Source organism: Ascaphus truei, chromosome 7, assembly GCF_040206685.1.
Source record: "Ascaphus truei isolate aAscTru1 chromosome 7, aAscTru1.hap1, whole genome shotgun sequence".
Taxonomy (NCBI): Eukaryota; Metazoa; Chordata; class Amphibia; order Anura; family Ascaphidae; genus Ascaphus; species Ascaphus truei.
Window position 1 is genome coordinate 17,450,678 of NC_134489.1, and position 19,516 is coordinate 17,470,193.

Consider the following 19,516-nt stretch of genomic DNA (forward strand, 5'->3'; position numbering starts at 1 on the left):
GGAGGAAGATTGGGTGGGTGAGGGAGGGAGGGGGATTGGGAAAGTGAGAGGGAGGGGGAGGGGGGGATTGGGAGGGTGAGAGGGAGGGGGATTGGGAGGATGAGAGGGAGGGAGGGGGATTGGGTGGGTGGGAGGGAGAGAGTGGGATTGGGTGGGTGAGAGGGAGAGAGGGGGATTGGGTGGGTGAGAGGGAGAGAGGGGGATTGGGTGGGTGAGAGGGAGAGAGGGGGATTGGGTGGGTGAGATGGGGATTGGGTGGGTGAGAGGGAGAGAGGGGGATTGGGTGGGTGAGAGGGAGAGAGGGGGATTGGGTGGGTGTGAGGGAGAGAGGGGGATTGGGTGGGTGAGAGGGAGGGAGGGGGATTGGGTGGGTGAGAGGGAGGGAGGGGGATTGGGTGGGTGAGAGGGAGGGAGGGGGATTGGGTGGGTGAGAGGGAGGGAGGGGGATTGGGTGGGTGAGAGGGAGGGAGGGGGATTGGGTGGGTGAGAGGGAGGGAGGGAGATTGGGTGGGTGAGAGGGAGGGAGGGGGATTGGGTGGGTGAGAGGGATGGAGGGGGATTGGGTGGGTGAGAGGAGAGAGGGGGATTGGGTGGGTGAGAGGGAGAGAGGGGGATTGGGTGGGTGAGAGGGAGAGAGGGGGATTGGGTGGGTGAGAGGGATAGAGGGGGATTGGATGGGTGAGAGGGAGAGAGTGGGATTGGATGGGTGAGAGGGAGGGAGGGGGATTGGGTGGGTGAGAGGGAGGGAGGGGGATTGGGAGGGTGAGAGGGAGGGAGGGGGATTGGGAGGGTGAGAGGGAGAGAGGGGGATTGGGAGGGTGAGTGGGAGGGAGGGGGATTGGGTGGGTGAGAGGGAGGGGGATTGGGTGGGTGAGAGGGAGGGGGATTGGGAGGGTGAGAGGGAGGGAGGGGGATTGCGGTTGGTGAGAGGGAGAGGGGGGATTGGGTGAGTGAGAGGGAGAGAGGGGGATTGGGTGGGCGAGAGGGAGAGAGGGGGATTGGGTGGGTGAGAGGGAGAGAGGGGGATTGGGTGGGTGAGAGGTAGGGGGATTGGGTGAGTGAGAAAGAGGGAGCGAGGGGGATTGGGTGGGTGAGAAAGAGGGAGGGAGGGGGATTGGGTGGGTGAAAGGGAGAGAGGGGGATTGGTTGGGTGAAAGGGAGAGAGGGGGATTGGATGGGTGAGAGGGAGGGAGGGGGATTGGGTGGGTTGGAGGGAGGGGGATTGGGTGGGTGAGAGGGAGGGAGGGGGATTGGGTGGGTGAGGGAGGAAGATTGGGTGGGTGAGGGAGGGAGGGGGATTGGGAGAGTGAGAGGGAGGGGGATTGGGAGGGTGATAGGGAGTGGGATTGGGAGGGTGAGAGGGAGGGAGGGGGATTGGGTGGTTGAGAGGGAGAGAGGGGGATTGGGTGGGTGAGAGGGAGAGAGGGGGATTGGGAGGGTGAGAGGGAGAGAGGGGGATTGAGGGGGTTAGAGGGAGAGAGGGGGATTGGGTGGGTGAGAGGTAGGGGGATTGGGATAGTGAGAAAGAGGGAGGGAGGGGGATTGGGTGGGTGAGAAAGAGGGAGGGAGGGGGATTGGGTGGGTGAGAGGGAGAGAGGGGGATTGGGTGGGTGAAAGGGAGAGAGGGGGATTGGGTGGGTGAGAGGGAGAGGGGGATTGAGTGGGTGAGAGGGAGGGAGGGGGATTGGGTGGGTGAGAGGGAGAGAGGGGGATTGGGTGGGTGAGAGGGAGAGAGGGGGATTGGGTGGGTGAGAGGGAGGGAGGGGGATTGGGTGGGTGAGAGGGAGAGAGGGGGATTGGGTGGGTGAGAGGGAGAGAGGGGGATTGGGTGGGTGAGAGAGAGAGAGGGGGATTGGGTGGGTGAGAGGGAGAGAGGGGGATTGGGTGGGTGAGAGGGAGAGAGGGGGATTGGGTGGGTGAGAGGGAGAGAGGGGGATTGGGTGGGTGAGAGGGAGGGAGGGGGATTGGGTGGGTGAGAGGGAGGGATGGGGATTGGGAGGGTGAGAGGGAGGGAGGGGGATTGGGCGGGTGAGAGGGAGAGAGGGGGATTGGGCGGGTGAGAGGGAGAGAGGGGGATTGGGTGGGTGAGAGGGAGAGAGGGGGATTGGGTGGGTGAGAGGGAGAGAGGGGGATTGGGTGGGTGAGAGGGAGAGAGGGGGATTGGGTGGGTGAGAGAGAGAGAGGGGGATTGGGTGGGTGAGAGGGAGAGAGGGGGATTGGGTGGGTGAGAGGGAGAGAGGGGGATTGGGTGGGTGAGAGGGAGAGAGGGGGATTGGGTGGGTGAGAGGGAGAGAGGGGGATTGGGTGGGTGAGAGGAAGAGAGGGGGATTGGGAGGGTGAGAGGGAGGGGGATTGGGAGGGTGAGAGGGAGGGGGATTGGGAGGGTGAGAGGGAGGGGGATTGGGCGGGTGAGAGGGAGAGAGGGGGATTGGGTGGGTGAGAGGGGAGAGAGGGGGATTTGATGGGTGAGAGGGAGAGAGTGGGATTGGATGGGTGAGAGGGAGGGAGGGGGATTGGGTGGGTGAGAGGGAGGGATGGGGATTGGGAGGGTGAGAGGGAGGGAGGGGGATTGGGAGTGTGAGAGGGAGGGGGATTGGGAGGGTGAGAGGGAGAGAGGGGGATTGGGTGGGTGAGAGGGAAGGAGGGGGATTGGGAGGGTGAGAGGGAGGGAGGGGGATTGGGTGGGTGAGAGGGAGGGGGATTGGGTGGGTGAGAGGGAGGGGGATTGGGAGGGTGAGAGGGAGGGAAGGGGTGAGGGGGATTGTGGTGGGTGAGAGGGAGAGGGGGGATTGGGTGGGTGAGAGGGAGAGGGGGGGATTGGGTGGGTGAGAGGGAGAGAGGGGGATTGGGTGGGTGAGAGGGAGAGAGGGGGATTGGGTGGGTGAGAAAGAGGGAGGGAGGGGGATTGGGTGGGTGAGAAAGAGGGAGGGAGGGGGATTGGGTGGGTGAAAGGAGAGAGGGGAATTGGATGGGTGAGAGGGAGGGAAGGGGATTGGGTTGGTGGGTGAGAGGGAGGGGGATTAGGTGGGTGAGATGGAGGGAAGGGGATTGGGTGAGAGGGAGGGAAGGGGATTGGGTGAGAGGGAGGGAATGGAATTGGGTGGGAGGGAGGGAAGGGGATTGGGTGAGAGGGAGGGAAGGGGATTGGGTGAGAGGGAGGGAAGGGGATTGGGTGGGTGGGAGAGTGGGTGGGAGGGAGATTGGGTGGGTGAGAGGGAGGGAATGGGATTGGATGGGTGAGAGGGAGAGGGGGGGATTGGATAGGTGAGAGGGAAGGGGATTGGGTGGGTGAGAGGGATGGAGGGGGATTGGGTGAGAGGGAGGGGGATTGGGTGAGAGGGAGGGAATGGAATTGGGGGATTGGGAGGGTGAGAGGGAGGGAGGGGGGTTGGGAGGGTGAGAGGGAGGGAGGGGAAGGGGGATTGGGAGGGTGAGAGGGAGGGAGGGGGATTGGGTGGGTAAGAGGGAGAGAGGGGGATTGGGTGGGTGAGAGGGAAGGAGGGGGATTGGGAAGGTGAGAGGGAGGGAGGGGGATTGGGTGGTTGAGAGGGAGGGAGGGGTATTGGGTGGGTGAGAGGGAGGGGGATTGGGAGGGTGAGAGGGAGGGAGGGTGAGAGAGAGGGAGGGGGAGAGGGAGGGAGGGGGAGAGGGAGGGAGGGGGATTGGGAGGGTGAGAGGGAGAGAGGGGGATTGCGGTGGGTGAGAGGGAGAGGGGGGATTGGGTGGGTGAGAGGGAGAGAGGGGGATTGGGTGGGTGAGAGGGAGAGAGGGGGATTGGGTGGGTGAGAGGGAGAGAGGGGGATTGGGTGGGTGAGAGGGAGAGAGGGGGATTGGATGGGTGAGAGGTAGGGGGATTGGGTGGGTGAGAAAGAGGGAGGGAGGGAGGGGGATTGGGTGAGAAAGAGGGAGGGAGGGAGGGGGATTGGGTGGGTGAAAGGGAGACAGGGGGATTGGATGGGTGAGAGGGAAAGAGGGGGATTGGGTGGGTTGGAGGGAGGGGGATTGGGTGGGTGAGAGGGGGATTGGGTGGGTGAGAGGTAGGGGGATTGGGTGGGTGAGAAAGAGGGAGGGAGGGAGGGAGGGGGATTGGTGGGTGAGAAAGAGGGAGGGAGGGGGATTGGGTGGGTGAATGGGAGAGAGGGGGATTGGATGGGTGAGAGGGAGAGAAGGGGGTTGGGTGGGTTGGAGGGAGGGGGATTGGGTGGGTGAGAGGGAGAGAGGGGGATTGGGTGGGTGAGAGGGAGAGAGGGGGATTGGGTGGGTGAGAGGGAGAGAGGTGGATTGGGTGGGTGAGAGGGAGAGAGGGGGATTGGGTGGGTGAGAGGGAGAGAGGGGGATTGGGTGGGTGAGAGGGAGGAAGGGGGATTGGCTGGGTGAGAGGAAGAGAGGGGGATTGGATGGGTGAGAGGGAGAGAGGGGGATTGGATGGGTGAGAGGGAGAGAGGGGGATTGGGTGGGTGGGAGGGGGATTGGGTGGGTGAGGGAGGGGGATTGGGTGGGTGAGGGAGGGGGATTGGGTGGGTGAGGGAGGGGGATTGGGTGGGTGAGGGAGATTGGGTGGGTGAGGGAGGGGGATTGGGAGGGTGAGAGGGAGGGGGGGGGATTGGGTGAGAGGGAGGGAATGGAATTGGGGGATTGGGAGGGTGAGAGGGAGGGAGGGGGATTGGGAGGGTGAGAGGGAGGGAGGGGAAGGGGGATTGGGAGGGTGAGAGGGAGGGAGGGGGATTGGGTGGGTGAGAGGGAGAGAGGGGGATTGGGGTGGGTGAGAGGGAGAGAGGTGGATTGGGTGGGTGAGAGGGAGAGAGGGGGATTGGGTGGGTGAGGGAGAGAGGGGGATTGGGTGGGTGAGAGGGAGGGAGGGGGATTGGCTGGGTGAGAGGAAGAGAGGGGGATTGGATGGGTGAGAGGGAGAGAGGGGGATTGGATGGGTGAGAGGGAGAGAGGGGGATTGGGTGGGTGGGAGGGGGATTGGGTGGGTGGGAGGGGGATTGGGTGGGTGGGAGGGGGATTGGGTGGGTGAGGGAGGGGGATTGGGTGGGTGAGGGAGGGGGATTGGGTGGGTGAGGGAGATTGGGTGGGTGAGGGAGATTGGGTGGGTGAGGGAGATTGGGTGGGTGAGGGAGAGAGAGGGGGATTGGGAGGGTGAGAGGGAGTGGGGGATTGGGTGGGTGAGAGGGGGATTGGGTGGGTGAGAGAGAGAGAGGGGGATTGGGTGGGTGAGAGGGTGATTGGGTGGGTGAGAGGGAGAGAGGGGGATTGGGTGGGTGAGAGAGAGAGAGGGGGATTGGGTGGGTGAGAGGGAGAGAGGGGGATTGGGTGGGTGAGAGGGAGGGAGGGGGATTGGGTGGGTGAGAGGGAGGGAGGGGGATTGGGTGGGTGAGAGGGAGGGTGATTGGGTGGATGAGAGGGTGGGGGATTGGGTGGGTCAGAGGGAGCGAGGGGGATTGGGTGGGTGAGAGGGAGGGAAGGGGATTGGGTTGGTGGGTGAGAGGGAGGGGGATTAGGTGGGTGAGATGGAGGGAAGGGGATTGGGTGAGAGGGAGGGAAGGGGATTGGGTGAGAGGGAGGGAATGGAATTGGGTGGGAGGGAGGGAAGGGGATTGGGTGAGAGGGAGGGAAGGGGATTGGGTGAGAGGGAGGGAAGGGGATTGGGTGAGAGGGAGGGAAGGGGATTGGGTGGGTGGGAGAGTGGGTGGGAGGGAGATTGGGTGGGTGAGAGGGAGGGAATGGGATTGGGTGGGTGAGAGGGAGAGGGGGGGATTGGATATGTGAGAGGGAAGGGGATTGGGTGGGTGAGAGGGATGGAGGGGGATTGGGTGAGAGGGAGGGAGGGGGATTGGGTGAGAGGGAGGGAATGGAATTGGGGGATTGGGAGGGTGAGAGGGAGGGAGGGGGATTGGGAGGGTGAGAGGGAGGGAGGGGAAGGGGGATTGGGAGGGTGAGAGGGAGAGAGGGGGATTGCGGTGGGTGAGAGGGAGAGGGGGGATTGGGTGGGTGAGAGGGAGAGAGGGGGATTGGGTGGGTGAGAGGGAGAGAGGGGGATTGGGTGGGTGAGAGGGAGAGAGGGGGATTGGGTGGGTGAGAGGTAGGGGGATTGGGTGGGTGAGAAAGAGGGAGGGAGGGAGGGGGATTGGGTGGGTGAGAAAGAGGGAGGGAGGGAGGGGGATTGGGTGGGTGAAAGGGAGACAGGGGGATTGGATGGGTGAGAGGGAAAGAGGGGGATTGGGTGGGTTGGAGGGAGGGGGATTGGGTGGGTGAGAGGGAGAGAGGGGGATTGGGTGGGTGAGAGGTAGGGGGATTGGGTGGGTGAGAAAGAGGGAGGGAGGGGGATTGGGTGGGTGAGAAGAGGGAGGGAGGGGGATTGGGTGGGTGAATGGAGAGAGGGGGATTGGATGGGTGAGAGGGAGAGAAGGGGATTGGGTGGGTTGGAGGGAGGGGGATTGGGTGGGTGAGAGGGAGAGAGGGGGATTGGGTGGGTGAGAGGGAGAGAGGTGGATTGGTTGGGTGAGAGGGAGAGAGGGGGATTGGGTGGGTGAGAGGGAGAGAGGGGGATTGGGTGGGTGAGAGGGAGGGAGGGGGATTGGCTGGGTGAGAGGGAGAGAGGGGGATTGGATGGGTGAGAGGGAGAGAGGGGGATTGGATGGGTGAGAGGGAGAGAGGGGGATTGGGTGGGTGGGTGGGAGGGGGATTGGGTGGGTGAGGGAGGGGGATTGGGTGGGTGAGAGAGATTGGGTGGGTGAGGGAGGGGGATTGGGAGGGTGAGAGGGAGGGGGGGATTGGGTGGGTGAGAGGGGGATTGGGTGGGTGAGAGAGAGAGAGAGGGATTGGGTGGGTGAGAGGGAGAGAGGGGGATTGGGTGGGTGAGAGGGGGATTGGGTGGGTGAGAGGGAGAGAGGGGGATTGGGTGGGTGAGAGAGAGAGAGGGGGATTGGGTGGGTGAGAGGGAGAGAGGGGGATTGGGTGAGTGAGAGGGAGGGAGGGGGATTGGGTGGGTGAGAGGGAGGGAGGGGGATTGGGTGGGTGAGAGGGAGGGGGATTGGGTGGGTGAGAGGGAGGGTGATTGGGTGGATGAGAGGGTGGGGGATTGGGTGGGTCAGAGGGAGGGAGGGGCATTGGGAGGGTCAGAGGGAGGGAGGGGCATTGGGAGGGTGAGAGGGAGGGAGGGGGATTGGGAGGGAGGGGGATTGGGAGGGTGAGAGGGAGGGAGGGGGAGGGGGATTGGGAGGGTGAGAGGGAGGGAGGGGGATTGGGTGGGTGAGAGGGAGAGAGGGGGATTGGGTGGGTGAGAGGGAAGGAGGGGGATTGGGAAGGTGAGAGGGAAGAAGGGGGATTGGGAAGGTGAGAGGGAGGGAGGGGGTTTGGGTGGGTGAGAGGGAGGGGGATTGGGTGGGTGAGAGGGAGGGAATGGGATTGGGAGGGTGAGAGGGAGGGAGGGGGATAGGGAGGGAGGGGAGAGGGAGGGAGGGGGATTGGGAGGGTGAGAGGGAGAGAGGGGGATTGCGGTGGGTGAGAGGGAGAGGGGGGATTGGGTGGGTGAGAGGGAGAGAGGGGGATTGGGTGGGTGAGAGGGAGAGAGGGGGATTGGGTGGGTGAGAGGTAGGGGGATTGGGTGGGTGAGAGAGGGAGGGAGGGAGGGAGGGGGATTGGGTGGGTGAGAGGGAGAGAGGGGGATTGGATGGGTGAGAGGGAGAGAGGGGGATTGGATGGGTGAGAGGGAGAGAGGGGGATTGGGTGGGTTGGAGGGAGGGGGATTGGGTGGGTGAGAGGGAGAGAGGGGGATTGGGTGGGTGGGAGGGGGATTGGGTGGGTGGGAGGGGGATTGGGTGGGTGGGAGGGCGTTTGGGTGGGTGAGGGAGGGGGATTGGAAGGGTGAGAAGGAGGGGAATTGGGAGGGTGAGAGGGAGGGAGGGGATTGTGTGGGTGAGAGGGAGAGAGGGGGATTGGGTGGGTGGGAGGGGGGATTGGGTGGGTGGGAAGGGGATTGGGTGGGTGAGGGAGGGGGATTGGAAGGGTGAGAGGGAGGGGGATTGGGAGGGTGAGAGGGAGGGAGGGGATGGGTGAGAGGGAGAGAGGGGGATTGGGTGGGTGAGGGAGAGAGGGGGATTGGGTGGGTGAGAGGGAGAGAGGGGGATTGGGAGGGTGAGAGGGAGGGGATTGGGTGGGTGAGAGGGAGGGGGATTGAGTGGATGAGAGGGAGGGGGATTGGGTGGGTGAGAGGGAGGGGGATTGGGTGGGTGAGAGGAAGGGGATTGGGTGGGTGAGAGGGAGGGGATTGGGTTGGTGAGAGGGAGGGGGATTGGGTGGGTAAGAGGGAGGGGGATTGGGTGGGTGAGAGGGAGGGGGATTGGGTGGGTGAGATGGAGGGAGGGGGATTGGGTGGGTGAGAGGGAGGGAGGGGGATTGGGTGGGTGAGAGGGAGTGAGGGGGGTTGGGTGGGTGAGAGGGAGGGAGGGGGGACTGGGTGGGTGAGAGGGAGGGAGGGGGAGTGGGTGGGTGAGAGGGAGGGGGAGTGGGTGGGTGAGAGGGAGGGGAATTGGGTGGGTCAGAGGGAGGGAGGGGGATTGACTGGGTGAGATGGAAGGAAGGGGATTGGGTGAGAGGGAGGGAAGGGGATTGGGTGAGAGGGAGGGAATGGAATTGGGTGGGAGGGCGGGAAGGGGATTGGGTGGGTGAGAGGGAGATAGGGGGATTGGATGGGGGAGAGGGGGGATTGGATAGGTGAGAGGGAGGGAGATTGGGTGGGTGAGAGGGAGGGAGGGGCATTGGGAGGGTGAGAGGGAGGGAGGGGGATTGGGAGGGCGAGAGGGAGGGAGGGGGATTGGGATGGTGAGAGGGAGGGAGGGAGGGGGAGGGGGATTGGGAGGGTGAGAGGGAGGGAGGGGGATTGGGTGGGTGAGAGGGAGAGAGGGGGATTGGGTGGGTGAGAGGGAAGGAGGGGGATTGGGAAGGTGAGAGGGAAGGAGGGGGATTGGGAAGGTGAGAGGGAGGGGGTTTGGATGGGTGAGAGGGAGGGAGGGGGATTGGGTGGGTGAGAGGGAGGGGGATTGGGAGGGTGAGAGGGAGGGAGGGGGATAGGGAGGGAGGGGAGAGGGAGGGAGGGGGATTGGGAGGGTGAGAGGGAGAGAGGGGGATTGCGGTGGGTGAGAGGGAGAGGGGGGATTGGGTGGGTGAGAGGGAGAGAGGGGGATTGGGTGGGTGAGAGGGAGAGAGGGGGATTGGGTGGGTGAGAGGTAGGGGGATTGGGTGGGTGAGAGAGGGAGGGAGGGAGGGGGATTGGGTGGGTGAGAGGGAGAGAGGGGGATTGGATGGGTGAGAGGGAGAGAGGGGGATTGGATGGGTGAGAGGGAGAGAGGGGGATTGGGTGGGTTGTAGGGAGGGGGATTGGGTGGGTGAGAGGGAGAGAGGGGGATTGGGTGGGTGGGGGATGGGGTGGGTGGGAGGGGGATTGGGTGGGTGGGAGGGGGATTGGGTGGGTGGGAGGGCGTTTGGGTGGGTGAGGGCGGGGGATTGGAAGGGTGAGAAGGAGGGGAATTGGGAGGGTGAGAGGGAGGGGATTGTGTGGGTGAGAGGGAGAGAGGGGGATTGGGTGGGTGGGAGGGGGATTGGGTGGGTATGAAGGGGATTGGGTGGGTGAGGGAGGGGGATTGGAAGGGTGAGAGGGAGGGAGGGGATGGGGTGGGTGAGAGGGAGAGAGGGGGATTGGGTGGGTGAGAGGGAGAGAGGGGGATTGGGTGGGTGGGTGGGTGAGAGGGAGAGAAGGGGATTGGGAGGGTGAGAGGGAGGGGGATTGGGTGGGTGAGAAGGAGGGAGGGGGATTGAGTGGATGAGAGGGAGGGGGATTGGGTGGGTGAGAGGAAGGGGATTGGGTGGGTGAGAGGGAGGGGATTGGGTTGGTGAGAGGGAGGGGGATTGGGTGGGTGAGAGAGAGGGAGGGTGATTGGGTGGGTGAGAGAGAGGGAGGGTGATTGGGTGGGTGAGAGGGAGGGAGGGGGATTGGGTGGGTGAGAGGGAGGGAGGCGGATTGGGTGGGTGAGAGGGAGTGAGGGGGGTTGGGTGGGTGAGAGGGATGGAGGGGGACTGGGTGGGTGGGTGAGAGGGAGGGGGAGTGGGTGGGTGAGAGGGAGGGAGGGGGAGTGGGTGGGTGAGAGGGAGGGGAATTGGGTGGGTCAGAGGGAGGGAGGGGGATTGGGTGGGTGAGATGGAGGGAAGGGGATTGGGTGAGAGGGAGGGAAGGGGATTGGGTGAGAGGGAGGGAATGGAATTGGGTGGGAGGGAGGGAAGGGGATTGGGTGAGATGGAGGGAAGGGGATTGGGTGAGAGGGAGGGAAGGGGATTGGGTGGGAGGGAATGGGATTGGGTGGGTGGGAGGGGGATTTAGGGGATTGGGTGGGTGGGTTGGGAGGGGGATTGGGTGGGTGGGAGGGGGATTGGGTGGGTGTGTGGGGGATTGGGTTGGGGTGGGAGGGGGATTGGGTGGGTGGGAGGGGGATTTTGGGAGGGAGGGGGATTGGGTGGGTGGGTATTAGGGGGATTGGGTGGGTGGGTATTAGGGGGGTGGTTGGGTATTAGGGGGATAGGGGGATTGGGTTGGGGGATTTGGGTGGGGGATTGGGTGGGTGGGATGGGAGAGGGATTGGGTGGGTGGGGGATTGGGTTGGGAGGGGGATTGGGTGGGTGGGGGATTGGGTGGGTTGGGAGGGGGATTGGGTGGGTGGGAGGGGGATTGGGTGGGTGGGTGATTGGGTGGGTGGGAGATTGGGTGGGTGGGTGGGGGATTGAGTGGGAGGTAGGGAGGGGAATTGGGTGGGAGAGAGAGGAAGGGGAACTGTGAGGGGGAGAGTGTGCGTGCGTGTGTGCACCAACACGAGGGACCCAGGTGGAAGCTCTGGGAAAACTGTCGACTTCTTGTTCTTGGGAAGGATTCCTGTATTAGGTTTTAACCGAAAAACAACAACAGAAAAACACCAGCGACTGATCATCCTGAACTTTCAGATGCAGAAACTAAGCATCATTTCCACCTCTTGTAGCCGCCCAGCCACTGCAGGAGTCAAATGCAAAATAAGAGTCCCGATAAACACCAAATTCAAATATACCCCTCTCCCCCCCCCCCCCATTGTCAACACTGATTTTCAAATAAAATGAAAACAACGGACCAACCCAGCTCAGGGAAAATTAAAGGACCTAAACTGGGCAAGAGATAAGAGCGCATGGGGGTTTAGCTTCTGCAGTCCGCAGTGAAGATTTGCGCGACCTCAAACGCAAAAGCGCGAACAGTTTGTTTCAAAGGTTTCCCTTTTTCTTCATAAAGTACATTTCCTGTCACATTGGGATTTGGTCAACGGTGTTGTGAAAAACGCAAAACTTTGCGAAGGCTTCTGCGGGTGAATTTTCAGCACTAAGCAAGACCATGGCACGGGATGTTTTTGTAGGAACATTTTGAAAATTTTTGTTACTTTTCTCAACACTTCCGAATGTCTAAACATGCGCCTGGATTTCCTTTTGGCAGTTAAGTTAAAAAACAACGGACGTGTCCGTATCACCAGTGTTGCGCACACGCTTTCTCGTCTCGGGACTTATCTTACCAGAGTTGGGGCACCTGGGGGAGTTCTCTTGGCTCAGCTGCTTGGTGTTGAAGTCGAACGTTGGAAGGTTGGGCGAGGTGCAGTCTGTCTCAATGCCGTCCACAAACCTGAAACAAGGGCATGGGTCAAATTCGTGAACCATGCGCAATCACCTACAGAGGATTTAGACCCGTGGCCAATAACATTATGTTTTTCCCCTTACTGCTACACATAGAACTCCTGTCGTGTCCTGAAGAGCTTACAATCTAATGTTGGTGCCTCAGTTAAAAGGAGTTAAAGGTCCATATTTACTAAGCAGTGTTCTGCCATAAGCCATCTTCTGGTGCAGGAAGACACATTTTGTGTCCCATGAACTTGAACTGTCTGTAAAGATGTCTTCTACACCTGGTAGGTGCTTAGCGATAATGGCCCTCAGTGGCCCAAGGTCACAAGAAGAGCTAGTGCTGGGGTTCGAACTGGGTTTGCCAACTTCATAGGCAGTGACATTACCACTAAGCTACAGTACTGCTGTGTCTTCTGCATCCCCGCGAGCTGCTGTCTCAGCCTCTATGCAAGTCTCTGCAGAAAATCTGTTCTTACTTCCCAGCTGGAAGAAGAAGAAAATGTGTTCCTCTCCAAGGACAGAGGGGAACCAGAGTACCCAATTATATGCAATCTCCAGATACCTAAAGTGTGCTAAAAGTCTATAGATACAATGACAAATATCCACTAACGTAGAAAATACACCAATATTTACAAAACTAAATGTGGTTATATCTCCCGAATAAACAGAGTAGGGTAAAGTGATATGACTTCAAAACAAATACTTTATTACACAAGTATGATATATATACACATATATTTTGAACTTTCAAGTTCTTAATCAATAGGCTTACTGATAACTTGGTAAATATCAATGACCTAATTGTCTTTAATCATTAGGGTTGCTTAGTTTGATTGTAGACCACTTCCAGTGAATCTATTAGAACCTTGTTTGTATATTAAATTCTGGTGGCTTTTATCACTAGTTAATTATTTGTTTATTTACTCACCCCCATTATTCTAGATATCTGTGTAATAAAGTATTAGTTTTTTAATCATATCACTTTACCCTACTCTGTTTATTCGGGGGATATAACCACATTTAGTTTTGTAAATATTGGTATATTTTCTACGCTGGTGGATCTTTAGTATTGTATCTATAAACTTTTATCATACTCTAGGAATCAGTCAGGGCTGCGCAAACTTTTCCCCCTGCGCCCCCCTGCCTGCTCTACCCCCCCCCCACTCCCTGCTCGGCTCCCGCATCAAATGACGCTGCGAGGTCACGTAACATCACGTTGCCATGGCATCGCGACGTCACGTGACCCTGCAGTGTCATTTGACGCCGGGTTGCCAAGGTAAGGGAACTTACAGAGGCCTCACGCGGTCCCAACCCCCCGGAATTTAATTGAAATGCCTTCGGGGAAGCACGGGGCCTCTGTAACTGCCATGCTTACTCCCGAAAATCTCATGCCCCCCACTTTGCGTACCCCTGCCCTTCAGATCCTTAGCATAAGCAGTGTCAGACTTTAGTGGAGTATCACCGATACACCAATAAAATGCAATTTTTGGGAGGGCCACAATGTCCAGCTCTTACTAATTAAGGACCTTTTGTCTAATTGGATAGCTGCAGTGTGGCGGTCTCACCGTCAGAGGTCACCTTGCTCATGGAGTTTTATTAGGTTTTCCAATGACAGAATGGCCAGCAGCATTTTGTAAGGTGATTATAATATATGACACACTGCAGACCTCTCCAACAGTGTAGGAGCCAATGCTCCTTATTTCTGGTCTATATATATATATGTAGCGGTCATGTAAAATGGCTACAGTCATCTCTCCTGCTGACAGTAAGGCCTGGTAAGTTGTGGGCATGCCAGCAGTAATTATGGAGGTTTGCCCTCACACCCTGGTGGGGTGCCCTGTGTATGGATGGGAGTAGTCACATGCTCTGACTCCATGGTTAGTGATGTCAGAGGTGTGTCAGCTTCCAGAGTGTACATAAGGCACAGCACTGAGTCTAAAGTTAGTTCTGCCAGAGATCTGCATCCAGTTCTGGAAGGAGTTCAAGTTCAAGTACTAGCCTGAGTTAATAAGAGTTCTAGTTATGTTATAGTAACTGTAAGGAGACTGTGTCCAGGGACCTGGCACAGGGCAGTGATCCCTGCGGGGATAGGGAATCCCTATCTAAGGAGAGAGACACCTTTTAAAGGGAGGCACTGACTGCAGAATGAGTGGCTAAGAATATACTGCGAGGGGCAGCTAGCCCACATCAACCAATAAAGATGTTCTCATTCACAAACCCTCTCGTGTACATGTGTGGAGTGAATGTACAGAGAGGAGCACCACGGAGGAGTTCCTCAACAGGATCATCCCCTTGCGGACGCAGGGACCCTGATGAGGTGGAGGCGCTGCACTGGAACTAGGTGAGACTCAGCACACTACCTCAGCTGCCTGTCTGGACAGGTCCTCCCCATACACCATCATGCGGGAGACTCAGGAGTCCTGTTGCCAACAGGTGCACCACAAGACACTACCACACTGTAATGGGGGCCGGTTAGTCCACAGGGGCCAATGTGAGATTGGGTGGGTCAGGCCGGTTCAGAAATACCGTTACATATATATATAACGTCATCACGTTGTGTGTATCCTTTACGGCCGGGGAGCACATGGAGTTATAGTGAGGCTTACTCTGATACCTTACTGATTTGGAGGATTTCAAGTGGTACCGTAGAGACAGCGCTGTTTGGGAGCCTGATTCCAGCTGTTCTTGGACTCTCTCTACATGTTGCGGATTGTACCTGCCTTGGTGGTGATTATAAATCACATATATACATACCTTGTTAAATGTAAATCTTCAGCAGCAGAACTGAGAAATACTTAACTCTTTTGCTACCAGATGGTACAAACGTTTGCTACCAGTAAAAGGGTTCAAATAGTTTTAGGGGACAACAGCCCCCTGAGATACACTTAACAACCCCAAACCAATGTTGCAGTGCAACGCCTTGCCGACCACTCTGACAGCGAAGTTGTTAAGCTTGGGACATGAGGCAGCAAACACATCCTTGCTTTGCATTTGATTGAAACACTTTTGAAGTGGCTTGGCTGCGAATGTCATTTATTTCCTGGTATTAAATGTGGTCGGAAGAAAGTGCCAGTCTGTTTCTCAAAGTCTTCTCTCAGCCTCTGTGTGTTTTGAAGTCCGCCGAGATAAACAAAAAAAAAAAAAGGTCGGAGGAGCTTCAAAGAATCCAATTTGCGATGACTATTACTGAGGCGGACGCAGCAGCGCGATGGGGAAACAATTTGTCCAGTGGAAAGCTGCAAGGTGTGAGGTCTTTAGCGCAGGTCTGTATTTAAATGGGACCTCTGCTTGTGTTCAGCTTAGAGTCTGCTGCGTATTTTCGCAATTAACCCCCGCAGTGCTTACAATATATCACCCTCCAGAGATGTCAACATCGAACAGTCCCCCCCTCCCCCCATGTCCCCATAATTGCCACTGACTCATTGTAAACAATGTCAAACTTGTCCAGATCGTACTCTATTACGGCAAAGGTTACCATGGTTGGGTTAATATCAAACTATTGACCTGCATTTAGTAAGTTATCGGATATGATGTATAATATATGTAGCATAGCGGTTAGATGTGTAGTGCCGAAACCTAGTAGATGTGCGGGAGGACTAGGCCATGACTGGTATGCAGGTAGTTTCTAGTTGATTTTATATACAAGGGTGAGTAAAGGTTTGTCAACCCCGTAGGATTTTCACATATTTCAAATCTAAAATGTTATCAGATCTGAAGCTAAGTCCTAATAATAGATAAAGATAACCTTATCAAACAAATGACACAAAATCATGATACTTTTTCAATATTTATTTATAAACAAATGACTCAATTTTCAATAGCCATGTGTGAAAAATGTGTGAAAAAGTATGTGAACCTTTTGATTCAGTACCTGGTGGCGCCCCCTTGAGCAGCAATGACTTCAACTAAGCGTTTCCAGTAACTGCTGGTCTGTCTCTCGCATCGGTTTTGATGAATTTTGGCCCATTCCTCCTTACAGAACTGCTTCAACTCAGTGATATTTGAGGGCTTCCTTACATGACAGCTCGTTTCAGGTCCTGCCACAACATTTTGATGGGGTTTAGGTCCGAACTTTGGCTAGGCCATTCTAAAACACTGCATTTCTTTTGTAGATCTGCTTGTATGTTTAGGATCATTGTCTTGCTGCATGACTCACTTTCGGTTCAGCTTCAGCTCACGGACGGACGGTCTGACAATCTCCTCTAGAATCTTCTAATACAATGCAGAATTGATGGTTATGTCAATGATGACAAGCAGGCCAGATCCCGAGACAGCAAAGCAGCCCCAAGCCATCACACTCCCACCACCAGGCTTAACAGTTGGGATGAAGTTCTTCTGTTCGAACGCAGTGTTTGGTTTTCGCTAAACATAACGTTACTCATTGACGCCAAAAAGTTCTACCTTTGACTCGTTTGTCCGGACAATATTGTTCTAGAAGTCTTGTAGATCATCTATGTGCTCTTTGGCAAACTTCAGATGGGCAGCAATGTTCTTTTTAGAGATCAGTGGTTTCCTCCTGGCTATCCTGCCATGAACACCATTCATGAACACCAGTCTTTTTCTGATAGTTGAGTCATGAACACTCACATTAGTCAAGACGAGAGTGGCCTGCAGATCCTTGGATGTTATTCTGGGATTCTTTGTGATTTCCTGGATGATTTGCTGGTTTGTTCTTGAAGAGATTTTGGTAGGAGGACCGCTCCTGGGTTGAGTGACTGTGGTCTTGAACTTTCTCCATTTGTAGACTGTCTGATAGTGGATAGTGGATTGGTGGAGCACCAAATCTTTAGGTTTTGTGGCCCTTTCTAGACTGATGATCATCAATAGTAAAGGTGAATGGTAAATGGTGCTCACAATCACATGTATGCTCTGATGAAAATAGCTCAATAAATGTTCAGGTTGCTGTTTAAATGTCCATAATGAATAAGTCCACATATAAAACAATCCAGGGGAGATAGACCTAATGGTGTCCACCTGAAAACCACAATGAATGGTCCTTGTTGATTTCTTCCCAGGAGATGGATAAATGTATAACGGAGCACTAGCATAGGGTAAATATATCTGGGCTGTTGCCAATTACCTGCCAGTATTGATCCAGGACAAGCCAGTCACTCCAAGGCGTGCAGTCCTCAATTTATTTATTTTATTTATTTATAAAATGTTTTACCATGAAGTATGTCCTGGGCATAGGGTTATAATGACAGATACATGGTTACAAATATATAGTTACATAAGTGAACAGGGTATACATTATATACAAGACATTGCATGCACAGTTAGAGATGATATATATTATAGGAGTATGTAACAGTTACAGACCAGATTAATGAGGCAGCTTTGGTTTTGAAAGAACTTAAACTGGTGGTGGCTGAGAGTCTCCAGTAGGTTGTTCCAGTTGTGAGGTGCACGGTAAGAGAAGGAGGAGCGGCCGGATACTTTGTTGAGCCTTGGGACCATGAACAGTCTTTTGGAGTCAGATCTCAGATGATAAGTGCTGCGTGTGGTAGGGGTGAGGAGCTTGTTCAGATAGACGGGTAGCTTTCCCAGAAAGTATTTGAAGGCAAGACAGGAAAGGTGTACTTTGCGCCTAGACTCGGGTGATGACCAATCTAGTTCTCTGAGCATTTTGCAGTGATGTGTGTTGCAGTTGCATTGGAGAACAAAACAGCATATTGAATTGTAGAGGGTGTCAAGTTTGCTAAGGTGGGTTTGAGGAGCCGAGCCGTATACTATGTCCCCATAGTCGATAATTGGCATTAGCATCTGCTGTGCGATACGCTTTCTGACCAGGAGACTTAGGGAGGATTTGTTCCTATAAAGTACACCTAGTTTGGCATAGGTCTTGGTTGTCAGGGTATCAATGTGCATCCGGAATGTTAAGTGGGAGTCAAACCATATGCCCAGGTATTTAAAACTAGTATCAGGAGTTAGGGTGGTGTTAGTGTTGGTACTGATCTGGAGCTCAGTCACTGGAAGCTTTAAAAATGTAGTCTTGGTCCCAAATACCATTGTTATCAATGGTAAGTACAGAAGATTCAATTCAATTCAACGTGACTTCCCTCGTGTAGCCGGTGAACCGGTGAACTGGAAGCGGAAGCTCACATGCAGTGTTCGGCTGGGAAGGGACCCTCTAGACGGCAAAGGTCCTCCAGGTCCTCTATGGTTAGGTTGTGTTGGAGCCGTCTGATACACACCGAGGAAAGAGTCTCTGGCAGCAGCAGGCCTCGATGCTCGTGGGCAAATGGCGGTCTCAAGCTAGTCACGCCCTACGCGTTTCGTCACGGATAGTGACTTCTTCAGTCCCCTTTCCTCGGTGTGTATCAGACGGCTCCGACACAGCCTAACCATAGAGGACCTGGAGGACCTTTGCTGTCTAGAGGGTCCCTTCCCAGCCGAAGACTGCATGTGAGCTTCCGGTTCACCGGCTCACCGGCTACACGAGGGAAGTCACGTGACGACGCCAGGACTTGGAGCTACACAGAGAGGAGCGAGTCAATGGCAAATGAGAGCCAATCTCATACACGCCATTTATTGCCTTATCCTTGTGAGTGGGCATTTGTCAGATTTTATGTTCCTTGAAATACAATTTTTATTATGTTAATGCACTAGGTGTGCGCCTGTTTTTTCTTTTCTTTTTTTTCAGATATGGTCAGGGACTGGTGATCCCTTAAAACGGGCAGCAAGAACCTGGTGCACTTATCATTGGAACAGGACTTTTTAAATATTGAAGGTTTTTTTTGTATTTTTTCATTTTTTACTTTTTCACTTTTTTATATTTTGTGTTATTAAACTGTTAGCTGTCTAAACCTATAGAGGTTTTTTAATTTAGTTATAAATAGTGAATTAGTCTACATTGCATTGCATTTTTTAGTCTATATCAACGTGTATTAGTTTTAAAACTAGTCACCCCACCAAGCACCTTATATGATTAGCTTAACTGGTTCTTTTTTACAAATTAGTTATATATAGAGGCGCTACTTCATTCCTTTGTTTGTTTTGTTTTATATATATATATATATATATATATATATATATATATATATATATATACGTGAAAAATATTTAAATAAAGTAATGGCGTCACGATGCCCCAACCATCTCCCATGTAAAAAGTCATAAACACATAGTGACAGGTAGAAATACCCAGATGTATAGTGGTATACAGAAGTAATACGCATTTGTATGGACGAGCTTGCATATCAGTCTAAGTATACATATTATCCAATATACAAAAACAATGTTATACAAAGTGATCAACTGAAATAGAAACTACATAAATACCACAAAGAGGGTGTAAAACACAGCCAGTATAAAGTGCAGTAACACAGCGTGTATATATATATATACACAATAATAAACACAGCCAGTATAAAGTGCAGTAACACAGCGTGTATATATACAATAATAAACACAGTCCTTCCCGTTATCATACGGTGCCGGAAGGCAAAAAAAGATGGCTGTCCATAGTGTTGAATAAAGAGAAGTACAGCGCTGTAGTGCTGCTGTATACCCCAGTGATGTCCGCGCAGAGACAGCAAGCAGACCCAGGCTGATAACAAATTAACCGCTACATTGCCAACGAAACAGAGCACTTTGAAAAGATCCAAGAGCTATGGCCATTCAGTGAGATACGTCCATTGTTCTGTCCTCAACCGCAAACCTTCACAGCAATGTGGCTACCGCTATAATAGGAGACTAATAAGTTCATAAGCATCCGGTCAGAGAGTTCATTTAGTATGATGAACAGCCCCTGTGTCGGCAGCAGAATGTCTCACTATGTAGACATGGCTGTGAGACGGGAGTGCTGCGTGGTACTATTCCCCTATTAAAA

The 19,516-nt window shown here is 55.0% G+C and overlaps 1 protein-coding gene across 1 annotated transcript in view; it reads right to left on the reverse strand.

Annotated features, from left to right (window-relative positions):
- Window positions 1-19,516, reverse strand: part of LOC142498758 (voltage-gated delayed rectifier potassium channel KCNH8-like) — a 375,271-nt gene that overhangs the window by 7,369 nt on the left and 348,386 nt on the right. The window contains exon 13 of the mRNA XM_075607124.1: window positions 11,554-11,689. Within this exon, the coding sequence (XP_075463239.1) occupies window positions 11,554-11,689 (136 nt within the window). The remainder of the gene's footprint in view (window positions 1-11,553; window positions 11,690-19,516) is intronic.